The sequence below is a fragment of the Eptesicus fuscus genome, chromosome 10 (genome assembly GCF_027574615.1).
Source record: "Eptesicus fuscus isolate TK198812 chromosome 10, DD_ASM_mEF_20220401, whole genome shotgun sequence".
NCBI classification, from domain to species: Eukaryota; Metazoa; Chordata; class Mammalia; order Chiroptera; family Vespertilionidae; genus Eptesicus; species Eptesicus fuscus.
The window spans coordinates 41,777,897-41,794,170 of NC_072482.1; the positions used below are offsets into that span (position 1 = coordinate 41,777,897).

The 16,274-nt window shown below is 34.7% G+C and overlaps 1 protein-coding gene across 2 annotated transcripts in view; it reads right to left on the bottom strand.

Moving 5' to 3' along the window:
- The window catches only part of ME1 (malic enzyme 1), a 165,730-nt gene that overhangs the window by 19,881 nt on the left and 129,575 nt on the right, over positions 1-16,274 (bottom strand). For both annotated transcript variants that reach the window (XM_008144029.3, XM_054721755.1), the window contains 3 exons: positions 15,417-15,526; positions 8,737-8,834; positions 6,909-7,022 (listed from right to left, as the gene is read on the bottom strand). In XM_008144029.3, coding sequence (XP_008142251.2) covers positions 6,909-7,022; positions 8,737-8,834; positions 15,417-15,526 — 322 coding nt within the window. The remainder of the gene's footprint in view (positions 1-6,908; positions 7,023-8,736; positions 8,835-15,416; positions 15,527-16,274) is intronic.

Below are 16,274 nucleotides of genomic sequence, written 5' to 3' on the forward strand. Positions count from 1 at the left end.
AAGGTTTAGAGATGTTTTCACGGACAAGAGAACTTGTGTAATGTGTGCTAGGTTCTCTAACAGAGATAATTATTCACCTACTCCAAACCAGCTTTAGTCATCCAATGCAATGTTATACCGTATAATTTTGAGGGCTACTAAGAAAAATCATATCTCTCAGAGAAGACTGGATGAATCGCAGGTCTTTTTGGATTATAGTCTAAATATGTCATATTACTTTTATGGCCAAACAGTGAAACCTTTTTTCATGCTGTGGCAGAGAATTCTAATTGTCCATCAATTCACTCTCTACTTTTTAAAAAAGAAATGTTTATTTTATTGTGATAAAAACAGTTAATATGAGATTTACCCTCTTAATAAATGTTTAAGTGTACAACTTCTCTTTTTCTTTGGTTTTCATTCTCTCCTTTTTAATAAGATTTCCCAGTTTTAGCCAACCATATGGCTACTCAGGTGGAAACTATATTTCTTAGCTCCTTGCAGCCTGGAGTGGGATGAGACTGAGACAACCTAATGGCCAAAGGGACAGAGTGGAAGTTATGTGAGCAACTTCTGTGATGATGTATCTTTAAAAAGTTAGGAGGCACAGTCCCCCATTCCATTCCCCACACTCTGAAACATAATGAAAAATATTTAATGTGGGTTAAACCCCTAAGTTTCCCTGGAATGAGAAGCAAATCATAAAGAAGATAGACAAACAGTGTCTGAAAAGAAAAGATGTATGCTGTTATCATGAGCATCTTACTTTATCAATAATAGTAATAGCACTGACAGTTCCTGCCCACTGAAGCCAGCACTTGGCCAGAAAATGCATCTGGTGAGAAACATAAATTACTCACAGCCTCACCCCCAGCGTCTTGATTCTTGGTGGTGACTTAGGAATGCTGAGAGAATACTGAAAGGAGGCCAAGAATCATGAAATAGTAATACTTGCGTAACTGATGGGCTTTACTTGTCAAAAAGAAGAATCAAAAGGCAAAATAAAGGTCTCCTAAGTATTTTCTATACCATTTTCAAACTTGATGTGATTATCTGGTTTAGATTTAAAAACTTTTGGAATGTGACCTTCTTTGCATCTAGTAATATTAAGGCAATTGCCTTTACCTTTGGATTTCTATTTTATGGACCAATGGCTCATTTTTCTCCTGTTTTCAAAATCTAATTTGAAATCCATATTCTTTATGCCAATCACTTAAGTTGGATATAAGATACAGAAGATTTATTTTCCCTTCATTCTCCCTTTCCAGGATACTTTTCAGCTCAGCGTTTTGCTATCTTTTGGTAAAGTGCTTGTGGGCACTTATCTCAGAAATCCCAAATTCTAGAGTTTCTTTCTTTCTTTTTTTTTTTAAGTCTCCAATTACAACAAATGTATTATGGATAGCTGGGAATTTCTTTTGAATGATACTGCTTTTTAAGCGCCCCTCTCCCCTCATTTTATTTATTTATTTTTTTTGGTGCTGATTCTTAGTACTGGATAGAAGATACAATATAACAAATGATTTCCTTTATTAAAAGCACATACCTTGTGGTAAGGGTGGGAAGGATAGGTGGCAAAGAGTGTCAAGATTTTGGCTTAGCATTCCATAATCCAGGGTATGTATAAAAAAATCAATTATAGATTGCCTACACGCATGCACGCACGCACGCAAAGAACTCTTCCACGAGTGCCTACCTTGAATCCACGCCTGCTTACGCAATAGGCCCCATTTTACTGGCCTATTTTTGCTGCCATGTCATTAGTGTACTGAGTTGAGTCTGACCCTTCTTTGGATCTGCAGACGGGACTCCCCAGAGCATTGTCGGTAACACTTCACTACAAGACTTTCAGTGAAGGTATGTGCGCTTGTTAAAGACCTCAGAGCTGTGTTTCATCATCTCAGGACAGACTTTAAAAAGATAAATGATGTGGCAAAAGTATGTTCCATGCTAGAGCATAACAAAGGCTGCAGAATGGTCATAATTTAAGATAAAAGTAGTTTAAACCATCAATATTTAATACTGTTAAAAATCAATATCCATAATTTCCTAACTGTCTAAAAGACTCACGTTCATAATCTTTTGTCTCTGCTTTTTAGTACATATGCATACATGGATCATACCCTATGAACTAGAAAAGACAGAATAAAAATCAAGTCAGATACTTTTCACCAAGCTTCAAAGTCTCTTAGGAGTTAGAATTTTTTTAAAACCATAGTGTATGAATGTATTAACCATCATTCAAGGTGGTAGTAGGATCACTGGCTGAAACTCTGATGATATCATAGAAGAAAGGAAACCTTTTTCTATACAGCGTGGACCTACAGATTAAGCTCTCAGTAAGGAAATAACTGTACTGTCAAAACTACCCTTACAACATATAAGATGCCTTAATTCACTATTTCTTTTCATAGGAACCAAACATTTAACTATAAAGCAAAAAAACTGAAATTATATTAACTCAAAACAATTACTTAAAAGAAAACAAAAGAAAACTAAAATAAAAAAAATTCTATAGTCCTAGTTTGAGTTTTCTGTCTCAGCACTGACTCGGTTCATTAGTGAAAGCAGGCATGTATTTACTGACAGAATACATGCAGTCTGGACTGGATTATGATGTGGCTCCTGTCCTCTCTGAAAGTGCCCTCTCTTAATTTGCATATCATTGTGAAATGCAAATATCAGTCATGCTGGCATGTTCCTTTTTCATTCCTTCTTCACTGTATTTATTTGCTCTCTACTTTTTATTTTGGAAGGATTTCTTTTAAACCAACTCTCAGCTTCTTTATATTAAAGTCTATTAATATTAGCTGGCTAAATAGATATGTCAATATTTCTTGCTTTGAAATACTAACCTAATGTATTTAAATATTATCAGTGACCATAAAATCAATTTCAATCAACTTTATTGATATTAATGAATTATTTAAGATATTGATATTTATAGCATAAACTCACTCCACTGTACATGTGGATAGGAGGTAAATGATAGACAATGCTATGTGATGTGATGTTGAAAATGAAAAGAGAAAACATGTCAGGATAATATATATCTAATCTGGTGATGTTATAACTCCACAAATGAGCTAAACTTACAGTTTACTAGTTTTGGTTTTATATCTTTAAAGAGTTAAGGAGTTTGACTAATAAAAATTTTTATTTATAACTTTGATATTTTTATAAATACAAACAATTACACTGCAAGTTAATAAAATTAGTAAAATGATTATTATTGGTTCTCAGGAGAGGTTGTAAAAATATTAAGGATAAAGGATAACAAACACAAAAAAATATTGTAAGTTTGAAAAAAATTATACTGATTTACTAGTTATTCTAAGATTTATTAGTTCCACACAAAAAACTAACATAATTTTGATTTTTGAAAACACAAAAGAAAAAGCAGTTAACTGAAGCTTCTTTTATTTCTTTTATATGAAATACTGCACAAGCTATTAAATATATAACAACCTTTTAAATGTAACTTTATTTACCTTGGCAAGCGGAATATATGCAGTTCTTTATTTTGGCAAGTAAAGGCATGAAGTAAGAGTGACTGATTATGTCTAGCAACAACTTCACAGTTATTCCAAATATTATAATCCATGGAATTTGAACTCTCACAGTAAGTCTATGTTAAAGTTATTTGAGATGCTAAAATCTATATATTTTATGAAGATTTCACATATAAAAAAGTCAGTAGAAATCACAAAACCACAATCACAGACTTTCACTTTTGTATGGATTCTTGAATGTATTACATCCTTAAGCACAGCATAACTTGTATAGCTTTTTCCATGGCTCCAACTATTTACATGTGGATGATCCCCAAATCTCCATCTCCAGGAGCCCAGACCCTTAACCTGAGCCTTATTCTTTTATCTCCGACTGCCAAGGGGACATCTCTGTCTAACGTCTTCACAGGCACCTTAAACTTGCTATGTCCAAAACTGATCTCATTATCTTTCCCTTAAACTGGTCCATTCTTTATTCCTTTTCTACATTATGGCTGCATCACTTATCAAGGAGTCCTGCTAGATTCCTTCCTCTATTTAATCAGTTCCTATATATGCTAATAATCCTATTTCTTTTTTAAAAAAATTGATTTTAGAGAGAGGAAGGGAATCAATCAGTGATCTACTGCATGAGACAATGCTCATCCAAATGAGCCACACTGGTCAGGACCCTGTTTCTTAAATTCTACTGAATCAAACCTTTTCACTCACCCCCAGAGTCACTGCTTTATTTCAGAACCAACTAATTTTTATCAGTATCATCGCAACAGCTTTGTAATGCGTTTCCTTCCCTTGTTTTGACCTCATTTCAATCCACCTCCCACAATGCCATCAAAGTGACCAGAGGCAAACCTCCTCTGCGTAAGTTTCTTCAGTTGCTGGAAAATGCTACCCTTCTGCCTGGAAGGCCATTAATTAATTTATTTATTTATTAACAAAATATTTATTATCAATTATAGACACTATGTAGGGCTTTGAAGATATAAAGAAATGAAAGACATGATCCCTATTTTCAATCAAGATCTAAAAGTGAACTTGCCCTTCTACTTCTTTTGCCTCAGTTTTGATATAAGAAGTTTAAGATGTCCATGGAAACTCCAGGTAAACTCCCAATTCTTCCTTTCAAAGTTAGCTAAGAGACACCTTGTCTCGGAATCTTCCTCAGTATTCCTGTTAAAGCTGGAAGTGATCTCTATGTGCACCTCTGACATCAAGGACGTGTTTCTATAACATTTTCAGGTAGAACTGTAACTCCTGACTTGTTTGAGTTTTCCCTAGTAGGCTGTGAGCCTCCTGAGATGCAGGGCCTTACTGTGTTCCCCAAGGCTAATATAATGCCTGGTCCATAGGCGGTTTCATTCAGTAAATCTTATTCTTTCATGACTACAATAGTTTTCATGTGACCACAGTGTACAATTTTTATAGTTATACTAATTCTTCAAAGAACAACAATTTTTAAGCCAAGAAATTGAAAATTTTGTTGTAAATTTTTATTTTAAACAATTAATTTGCAATTTTAGAAAATTAATGAAATGATTATTTGGTTCTCAGAAGATGCTGTCAAAGTGATTTCTATCTTGTTTCATTGTTTTAGAGATTCTCATTTGCTATAAAAAGTTATGCATATACTTTTTCTTCTGAGGTAAAATATGTCTGTCTATACTGATGTTTAAAAACAAACTTTTTTCTAGTTTTATCCCTCCCCCCTTTTATTGAACTTATTGTGGTGATACTGGTTAACAAAATTATACAGGTTTCAGGTGCATAACTGTACATCTGTACACTCTATTGTGTGTTCACCACCCAAGTCAAGTCTCCATCCCTCACCACCTACACCCCTTTACCTCCTCCACGCCAATCCTGAAATCACCATACTATTGTCTGTGTCCTTGAGTTTTTTCCTCTTTTTTGCTCAATCCCTCCACCCCATCCACCCAGCCCCCTGCCCAGACAGCTGTCAACCTGCTCTCTAACTTTTCTAACTTTAAAGGAATACAATTACTTGGTAGAATTTAGAATATACAGAAAAACAATAAAAATAATGTTAGTTTTAAAGTAATATTTATTTGATGCATTTCCTTTTATGACTCTTATATGTAACTCAATTTTTAAACAAAATAGTTATACATTAGATGGTGTTTTCCTTTTTTCACCTAATGTTATATTATAAATCCTTTAATGTTATTTATAGTTCTTTGAGAACCATTTTAAGCTTATATGTTATACTTATGTGACTATTCCAAAATTTATTGTACAATTATCCTTTATTTAGGTAAGTATAACAGATCACTATTATAATTAATGTATGATAAAATATATCACTATCATAAATAATGTTGTGATAACATCTTCATAGAAAATATTGTACACATCTCTATCTCTATGGGATAGATTCTTAGAATGGAAATTATTGGCCCGGCTCGTGTTACTCAGTGGTTAAGCATCCACCCATGAACAGGAGGTCATAGTTAGGGCACATGCCTGGGTTACAGGCTCAATCCCCAGTAGGGGGCATTGAAGGAGGCAGCCGATCAACAATTCTCATCATTGATGTTACTATCCCTCTCTCCCTCTCCCTTCCTCTAAAAACATATTTAGAAAAAGAATGGAAATTATTGGATCAGAAGCACGAACTTTTAAAAGCTCATGATACATATAAAACAGTTTTCCAGAAAGTTTGTATACATTCACATTTGCTTATATATTAAATTACCAAATATACTGCTTATGTTTATTTTAAAAATTCATCTTTGTGTGGAAAGGGGATTTACATTAGTTTAAGAAAGTATGATTGATGTGCCCAGATGGTAGAAGTAATAATGATGCCTTACAACTTTGCAGCAACATGGTTATTTACCTCATCTTATTTACTTTTACCATGATCCTATGAAGTGGGACTATTATCTCTATTAAAGCTAGGGAAACTGAACCTCAAGTAAGTCAATGTTGAAACAGGCCATTTATTAAAGCCCTCCTCAGGAATTCCCATTCAAACACTAAGAATTTGGTTGAGAGAAAGTAGCAGGTAAAAGCGTAGCTATTTATTTATTTTTTTCCCTCCTTTTGTTCTTTTAAGCATGCAATTAGACAGAGAGCCTTTAACAAAAGGAGTTATACCTAGGAGTTTCATCTGTGTCAGTATCAGATTGCCTCACCTGGAAACTTACCTCGTTCAAGTGAACTGACCTGTGGAGCCTACTCACATCCCCTCCCTGACAGATTCTCTAGCTGAGTCGTATTTTTCTCCTTTATTCAGAAGAGTATCAGTATTGCTGTACGACATGGTCATTCATATATAAGGGCTACTCTTTTAACACAGTTTTGGGGGTGGCATAGATGAAAATAGTAGTAGTCTTTGGGATGAGCATCCAGAATGGCAGATCGATTTTTCTTCTGGTTAAAATGACAAATTCTTACCTTAACTATCAATCCTTTAGAGTCAACCATCCATATCTTTTTTATGGCTTTCTCCTTTGGTAAACCTTCTTTCTCCATGGCCATTACAATCAGGTGTGCAATCCCTAAGGCAGCCTGAGAAAAGGTCATAAAAACAAAAATTTTTCCACATTATATCTTATCAGGTTACATTTCATTGCATTTTGTTCTTGTTAATAAGGAAGTACAAAATGGCCCTGTCTGTTGGCCTAAAGAGCTATTCATTTTTTCATTTGTAGTGGGAGCAAAATATTTTTGTCACATTTGGGTTAAAATGAATGGCAATTATTTATTCTTATCACAACAGAACCACTATTATGTAGCTTCCTATTTAGCCACAAATAAACCAGTAATATCCTTGACTGTCAGTATCTTTAATCATGTTAATACAATTAAGATTTGTGCCAATAAGAAAATATTGAATTTAAAATAATGAACTGGTCAGCCTTGCTTATTGGACTGTGTATTGTTTATTGTTGGGTTCAAGCTCCTCTAACTGAATTTGAAGAAGGAAGCCAGGTCATTTGGATGGGAACTTAACCAATTAGGCAATAAAATGAAACAGAAAATCTGTGTTCCCAAGCATTTATTTACCCTCTTAATTTGGACAAAAAAAGCACTGTGAATTTTCTTGCAAGATTAAAGGAATGAACTTCTTTGGTATTTGATAAACTTTGTCATAATCTGTGAAATTTCCAAAATCTTGAGTGACAGTTTTGAGTCATCCAACCATGAATACCTTCTGTCCTATTCAGTGTCAAAAGCTGGCCTGTGCCACTCAATAAAATCCTTTGAAAATTCAAAAGAACTTTACTAAAATGAAGTACAGCATGATACAATCCACAGAAATAAAAAACTCAAATGTTAATGAACTCTTACTTGCTTTGATTTTTATTTCAATGTGAAAACAAATTTGTGATTTACATTCTGAATATTTCACATCTATATCTTGGCATCTAAGTTCTAGATTTGTATATTTTGTTTTAAGAACAAGTAAAATCAAAACCAACATAATTTCTACGAGTGTAATGTATTTAGTCATAATCTTATTAAATTTGTAAATGTAAAGCTTCTTAAAATATATATGGTACAGCCACTAGGCATTTCTCTATTTATTACATTCTATAATTCTGAACAGATTTTGGCAGTTTTCTCACAAGAAACTCAACTCAAGTAACATTTTAATTTCTATTTTGGGGGTGAATTATTATTGCTAGAGTCTAATTTTCTTTCAAATGATAAATTTATAGAAAAAGATAACAGAAAACAGCATAATTCTGTCTTGCTGCTATCTCCTTCCAAAAGTATAAAATATTTTGGTTCTTTTTTGTAAGAACAGTTGTAATGAACAATGAGTCTCTCAAATACTTTTTTCTTAAAAACTTGGGTATAGTTATATGTGTAAACATTGAGTTGTGAGTGAAATTAAGAAAACTTTTGTGACACTGGAGGATATAAAAGTTAGCATCAGGTAGCATACCCTAACTATTTCTTAAAGGCTTTTATACTAGTATGTAAGCATACATTGGAAACTTCTGTTATTACATGGCACCTTAAATATGCATAATAAAAACCTATGATAAACTTATCAATGTAAAACTGTGAAAAATATCTCTATACTGCTAAAGCCTCCTATGAAAAATTAATAGGCCTCAAAATGAATGTAAAATTGTGAATCTTTTAATAAAACCTATATTTACAATATACTAGAAATTTGAAAGAATACCTCAAATTTCAAGTTAATGAATAATTAAAATGAATTCTATATTCATTAGTTTAGGAGAACGTAAGTATTATATAAGGCAGGTACCTCTCCAGCTCCTTGGAATAGTATTGTTTGATCAGACAGTTTGTTCTTGGTTATTCGAAGAGCTGCAAGGATACCTGCGACTGCAACAGATGCTGTTCCTAAAAGAAGTAATAAATGTCCTTGAGTAATCCTCAAACAGATCCTGCCAATGTCTAAGCCTCCAAGCTTTATTCACATCTTGCAATTATTATACAACAGTTTAAATGGTACAAAGAGGGAACCTGTGGTTGTCGGATTCCATCCTTGCATATTTATACAACAATGTATAAATTGAAAGGTGAAAGTCTCAGGCAACTGATATCAATATTTTAATATATTCTTGAAACTCTGAAAAGAAGATTCTGTGACTTAATTTGGTGATGCAAAAAATAAGAGCAAGGGATTTTGATTCTTATGTGTATTCCACCTCAACCTGTATACTAGCTCAATTACTTTAGAAAAATTATTTTGTACATCTGTTTCCTTATCTGTAAAACAGTTTTACTATCTGAGATAAAAGAGTACTAAGTGCTATTAGATTCTTCTACCTAATTGCTCTTGGGGCTCTAAAATCTATTACTGATCCCCTCTACCCAGAGTGGGCATATAGTAAGTGCTTATTGATAATGGTGTTGGTGGTAATGATGTTTATGATACATTTGGAATTTAATGTTTTAATTTTCTATTTGAAAAATTAACAGTTAATATCAATTTTAGCCCTAGCTGGTTTGGCTAGAGTACTGGCCTGTGGACTGAAGGGTCCCAAGTTCGATTCTAGTCAAGGGCACATGCCCAGGTTGCGGGCTCTATCCCCAGTAGAGAGTGTGCAGGAGGCAGCTGATCAATGATTCTCTCTCAACACTGATGTTTCTATCTCTCTCTCCCTCTCCCTTCCTCTATGAAATCAATAAAAATATTTTAATCAATTTTAAAATCAGATGTTGCAGCATTCTCTAATTGGCTTCCTACCTATAGTCACTGGTGAATCCCAAAGGTGCTAGACAAAATTAATGTAAAATTTATTTAGAATTAAAACTGAGTTTTCCATATGGTCATAGGAACTTCACCAGTTCTAATTTTATTACTTTGCCATATAAGCTTTCACAGATCACAGAGCAGTTCTTTTGCTTTGAGCATAATTACATAGCTCAACCTCTTTATGGCCCATGTCTGAAATAAATCTGTGCAGCTTCTTGCAGTATGTTCCAGCTGGGTCTACATTTTACTCCTCTAAAGTAATGATTCTAGATAATGATTTTAGATAAAGCCTAGTTAAACTGTAAAAACAATCACTGGTTAAAAACAAACAATAACAGATTAGAACAGGTCTGATGAATGACAATTATGAAGTGTTCCGTATGCCAAGTACCAAAACACATTAAACATGTAATCATCATTATATCTGTTCTTTTAAATCTTTTGGTTGTTTCTTTCCTATAGAATTTTGTGGTCATAAATAAGATCACAATAAATAATAATTATAATTACTGAAGACCCTCTCTTGTATGTTTTTTTATTTTGGAACATAATGTGGATCACAAAAATAAAATGCTTGCAATTTGGAATCACCAGTGGAATAAATTATGATCTGTGGTAAGTCATACTCTATGCAAAGGCCACTTTTCCAAAGATTATTTAAAATGAAAGGCTGTTTAAATACACAGCTGATCTATGTATGAAAAATACCATGACAGCATTAGAATGGTATTTGTCTCATATATCTACATATATTCACTACAACTGTTAAATACATGAAAAAATAATTTTAGTTAGAGAAGTGTATCTAGTCACTAGATAAGTACTTATTCACAAATAATAACTCAATCTATATCTATTTCAGGCTCTTTTGAAGTAAAGTAGCCAGAAATTTGGATTTGAGGGACTCTACGTTCCCTTCCAACTCTGATATTTTGTAGTTTTAAGGGTTTCTACAGATTCTACCAGCACCACAAGATTTAACTAGTTGAAGAGTCATCATTACAGTGTCATCAGCAATCTCTGTATTTATATTATTGTTTTGATTTTAAGTAGAACTTCACATTTAAGAATAGACATTAAAATAATCTAAAAGTTCCTATCCATAAAGTGGTGAAATATTTGTATATGGTTATGCTAGTTCAGTCTGTATTTTTAATTCAAAATGCTTTAAGTTAATACATATCCCAATTAAGACAAAAATAAGTTTCTGTCTACACTGGGTATCATCAGAGCCTTATACTTAAATACATACTCTGTAATATTTGCTGAGGACATAATCAAACACTTCTCTTCACAGAATTAAATAAAGTCAGAGCCCAGCTGGTGTGGTTCAGCAGTTGAGCATCGACCCAGGAACAAGAGGTCAGAGGTTCAATTCCCAGTTAGGGCACACGCCCAGGTTGTGGGCTTGATCCCCATTAGGGGGCATGCAAGAGGCAGCCAATCGATGATGATGTTCCTCTCTCATCAATGTTTCTATCTCTCTATCCCTCTCTCTCTAAAAATCAATAAAAAATATATATTTTAAAAGAATAAAGTCAGAAAGATAGTTTTAGCACTACCAAAAAGATACTTGAATATGATTCGTATACATGGGTTGGTTGGACCTCCTGGTACAATCTTGATTTAAATTTCATTGCAGTCAGAGTAAATGTGGTGAGTTGATATTTCAGAATTATTTGAATTCTTACAATAAATTATTCTAAAATAACTTTGGTTTTGAAATTGACAACTAAACTTTTAGTCAATCAGAGAGAGGCTACTGTTTATCTTTATAATATCTCTGTATTGTAAAGAATACTTAATATTTAACATTGTTAGTAAGCTACTAAAGAGATTCAATCTTTTTAAAATTTTATAAACTTCTATTTGTATTTGTATATAATACAAATTTAGCATTAAAATAAGTCACAGTTAGTTATGCTGTGCTTTTGCTATGGTTACTAAATGTCAGTCCTATCTTTTATCAAAGAATGACCTCTACTAACACAATAATTTAATCTGATTGCAATATATATATATATGTAAATTATAATCAGATTATAATATAGCCACTAAAAGAGACTGACATATAATCTAACAGTTGTAATCCTCATGTGCCACTACATAAATAGATCAGGCAAAGTACAAGGCCTAGAACAGGGGGAGGAGGAGTGAATTTGTTTAGGCACAGGCCACGGCATTTAGAGAACATACCCCCTGAGCATAGCATTGAAGGGTTAATGTGAGAGGTCCAGCACCTCAGGTGGCAGGATGAACTATACAGGAAAGCACGAGCAAAGACATGGAAGGAGGGATAAGTGTGAAAAATGAGAGACTGAGCATATAACATTGTTTTCCTTCTCCCCAACAAACTCTACTAAAACAACAGAAAGAAGATTTTTTTTTAATCAAAGAGACCAGGAGAAGAGGATAGCAATAACATTTTAGAAGCTGGAAGGCAGATGGGCAAATGGCAACTGATGTAGGAGACTTTGAAAAGCTGAATTCCTGGCCAGCCACCACAGATGGTCAGTAGGGGAGGGCATTTGTGGGTGATCAGGCCAGCAGGGGAGGGCATTTGTGGGTGATCAGGCCAGCAGGGAAGGCCAGTTGGGGGTGAACAGGCCAGCAGGTGAGGGCAGTTGGGGGTGACTGGGCTGGCAGGGGAGGGCGGTTGGGGGCAATTGTGCCGGCAGGGGAGCAGTTAGGCGTCAATCAGGCCAGCAGGGGAGTGGTTAGGGGGTGATCAGGCTGTCAGGCTGAAGTGGTTAGGGGCAATCAGGCAGGCAGGCAGGTGAGCAGTTAGGAGCCAGCAACCTGGATTGTGAGAGGGATGTCCGAGGGGCCTGATTGCCACCAATTGTCCTCCCCTGCCAGTCTCGTCGCCCCCAACTGCCCTCCCCTGCAGGCCTGGTCGCCCCCAACTGCCCTCCCCTGCAGGCCTGGTCGCCCCCAACTGCCCTCCCCTGCAGGCCCAGTTGCCCCTAACTGCCCTCCCCTGCTGCCCTGATCGCCCACAACTACCCTCCCCTGCTGGCCATCTTGTGGAAGCCATCTTTGACCACATCGGGGTGGCCATCTTGTGTGAGGGCACGAAGGTCAATTTGCATATTACCTCTTTATTTATAGGATTATTATATAGGATAAGTAATATACAACATGGTGACTATAGTTAACAATACTGTATTATATATTTGAAAGTTGCTAAGAGAATAAATGTTCTCATCACAAGAAACAAAATTTGTAACTATGTGAAATGATGGATGTTAATTAACTAAGCCTATTGTGGTAATAATTTTGCAGTATGTACATATATCAAATCATTATGTTGTACAACTAAAGCCAATACAATATTCCATGTCAATTGTACCTCAATTTTAAAAGTAAATAAATATTTAAAATAAATAAATATCTGTACATTTGTTTTGCATTTTTACTTGCTCAGGATAAGTTGCTAAAAATAGAATTATCAGATCAAAGATCTGCACGTTTTCAAGGTTTTTGACACATGTTGCCTCTGCAGGAGTTCTACCAATTTATATTTCCAACTTCAATGAATGAGAATGCTCATTTTCTTTAAAACATCACTAACAGTTGGAATGATAAAAATCTTTGCCAGCTTGATAGAGAAAAGCAGTTTCTCATTTGCTGTTTAATACACTTTTTAAAACTTAGTGGTGTAGTTAAACTTTAAAATGTGTTTTCCAGCCAACATATTCATTCTTTTGTGAAATGTTTGACCGTTTCTGACTTTTATCTTTTCAATTATCAACACATTTAATATGAGATTAGGCAACATTTACCTTATTTTTAAAATCCTAACAATCAAACTAGGAGCCAAAGAGGCTACTATGAGAAGAAAAATCTCTTTTTGTAACTGATTTTAAAATGACCAGAGAATGAGACCAACTCTTTGGGTGAACTTGCTCAAGTCTGATGGTCTCCAGGTTATATAATTAAATGTTTAACAGATTTAACTCGCACATTTTTTTTTCAGTTAAAAATAATTTATAATTAGAATGCATTAAGAACTAAATAAATTTTGAATCAAAATCTCTATTATTTATGATTATTTTAGATCACTAATACAGTAGAATTTTAAATATTTTAAAAAATCAAATATATTCATAAAATAATATCTTTAAATAACACATCAGTTTTAAAAAATTCCCCAAGGGTTCAATGTAAAAACATTTATTTACATGGTAAGGCTGTAATAGTTACATAATTCTTTTTGTTGGCACTGGAAGGCAATTCCTATGCCCACAGTGGGGAAAGTATTACATTTGTGGGCAAAATGGTAAAAACATAAGGTTAAAAAGGTAAAATAGAAGCATATGTGGGAAATGTGTCACTAAGGACACTATTTGGTATGGAAAAATGGTTTAGTCATTTCTAGTCAGAAACCTAATAAGTGGCCACAAGTTTTCTTTTGTCAGAGATTAGATCTATTTTTCTCAAATCATTCATTTTGAGGCTAAGGCAGTTATATTCTAAAACTCCTATGTGAAAATAGGTAGACAAAATGGATGTAGATTACATTTGAGGGCAGATTACTGGGGATGAAAAACCAGTACTGAATGCCTCCATGACTTGACAACCCTTTCATGCTGATACCTCAGCTTGACAAAAAGTGTCTCTCAGGCAACAAAGGAGAGAATGCTTTTGTTGCTGGCAGAAATTAGCATAATGTTGAAACATAAAGAGGCCATCAAGAGTGCTAATGTCGCTAAGGGTGTGAAAGTGCTCACAAAACAGCAATCACAGCCCACAAGGCTAAGAGGCTGAACTCAGTGATTGAGTGTTGACCTAGATTCCTGGTCTGGGCATGTGCCCGGGTTACCAGGGCTCCAGCAGAGGGGTGTGCAGGAGGTAGCTGATCAATGATTCTCTCTCATCATTGATGTTTTTATCCGTCTCTCCCTCTCCCTTCCTCTCTGAAATCAACAAAAAATTTTTTTAAAAATTTATCAAACCACCCCCCACTAGCCTAATCAAATCACTTTCAGAATTCTTTCTAGGGCTGTCTATCAGTGTTTAAAAAGAAAAGAAACAAACAAACGAACACAGGTAATATAGACAAAAGCAGGTAATCCAGGAACTATACTCTATCAAAAACAAAATAGTAAAAATCAATGCACTATACAGAAAGGCGGCTTTTATTGGGATTTAATTTAGAAATTGTGGCTGATTGAGATAATAGCTAAAGAGAAAAGTATATGCAGTCTTATTTTTAAACAATGAACAATATATTTTCATTTTGCTTTCTTGTTAGCTATAATCATGGGATTTTATCAGATTTTGGGGAGCTCATTCTCTAGCTCATGGATTATATGATATATTCCAGTGTCACAGAATACTTTTCTCAAATACAGTATAAGAAAGTAAATAAGAATAATGTATCAAGTCATCAAGCATAATTTCTGGCATTCAGTAGATATTCTTTTTAAAAATTTTAGCATATAATTGGCATACAAAATTATATTAGTTTCAGGTGTACAACATAGTGATTCCACATTATATGCCTTAAAATGTGGTCACCACAATAAGTCTAGTAATCATCTGTCACCATAGAAAGTTATGATATTACTGACTATAATACCATGTCTTATTTCTTTTATAACTGGGAGCTTGTGTCTCTTATACTCTTTAACTCTTTTCACCCATTCCCCCAACCTCCTCCACTCTGGCAACCATTAGCAGAAACTATTCTTGTCCACATGCAGTGAAAATTTTATTACCTTGAATATCATCATTGAATGTGCAATACTGGTTTCGATATTTGTTCAGGAGACGAAATGCATTTACATTGGCAAAATCTTCAAATTGAATAAGGCAATCCATGCCATACCTATGGGACAAAACATTCATGTTAGAAGAGGTTAATGAAATAACATCTATATATATAAAAGCCTAAGCAACGGGCCTACCATTCGACCAGCCAACCGGTAGCTATTACGCGCACTGACCATCAGGGGCAGACGCTCAACATAGGAGCCACTGAGCTGCAATGACTTGGCAGCTGCGGTTCTCGGGTGACTCACCCAAAACCAGAGAGGAGGGAGCCTGATTCCAGGGTGCGTCACCGAGAACCGCCCTCTCGCAATCTGGGACCCCTTGGGAGATGTCGGAGAGCTGGTTTTGGCTCGCTACCTGCAGGCCAGGCCAAGGGACCTCACTGGTGCACGAATCTGTGCACCGGGCCTCTAGTTTAAAAGTAACCTAAAGAAAAGGAAAAACCTTATTTTTTTAAAGGTCCTACCTTGCTACTTAGTATCATCCAATGCCTGTTCAGCAAATATTTAGTGCATGCTTACGACAGAAAAAGCATTACATTAGTACTGTGAAATAATACAAAGATAATAAAAATGTGGTCCCTACCATGAGGGAATTTAAAATTTAGTGGAAACTAAAATATTTTTAAATAAATAAGAAGAGCATGAAAAGTAATGTAAAAGTGGTATATAAAGGAATTATAGATGATAAGAGAACAGGTATCACTTCTGGCTGGAGTCACAGACTGCATAACAAATGAACTGAGTTTTAATGAATAGTTATGATTTGAAAAGTTGAGATGTAGGGTTTTTATAAGCTGAGTA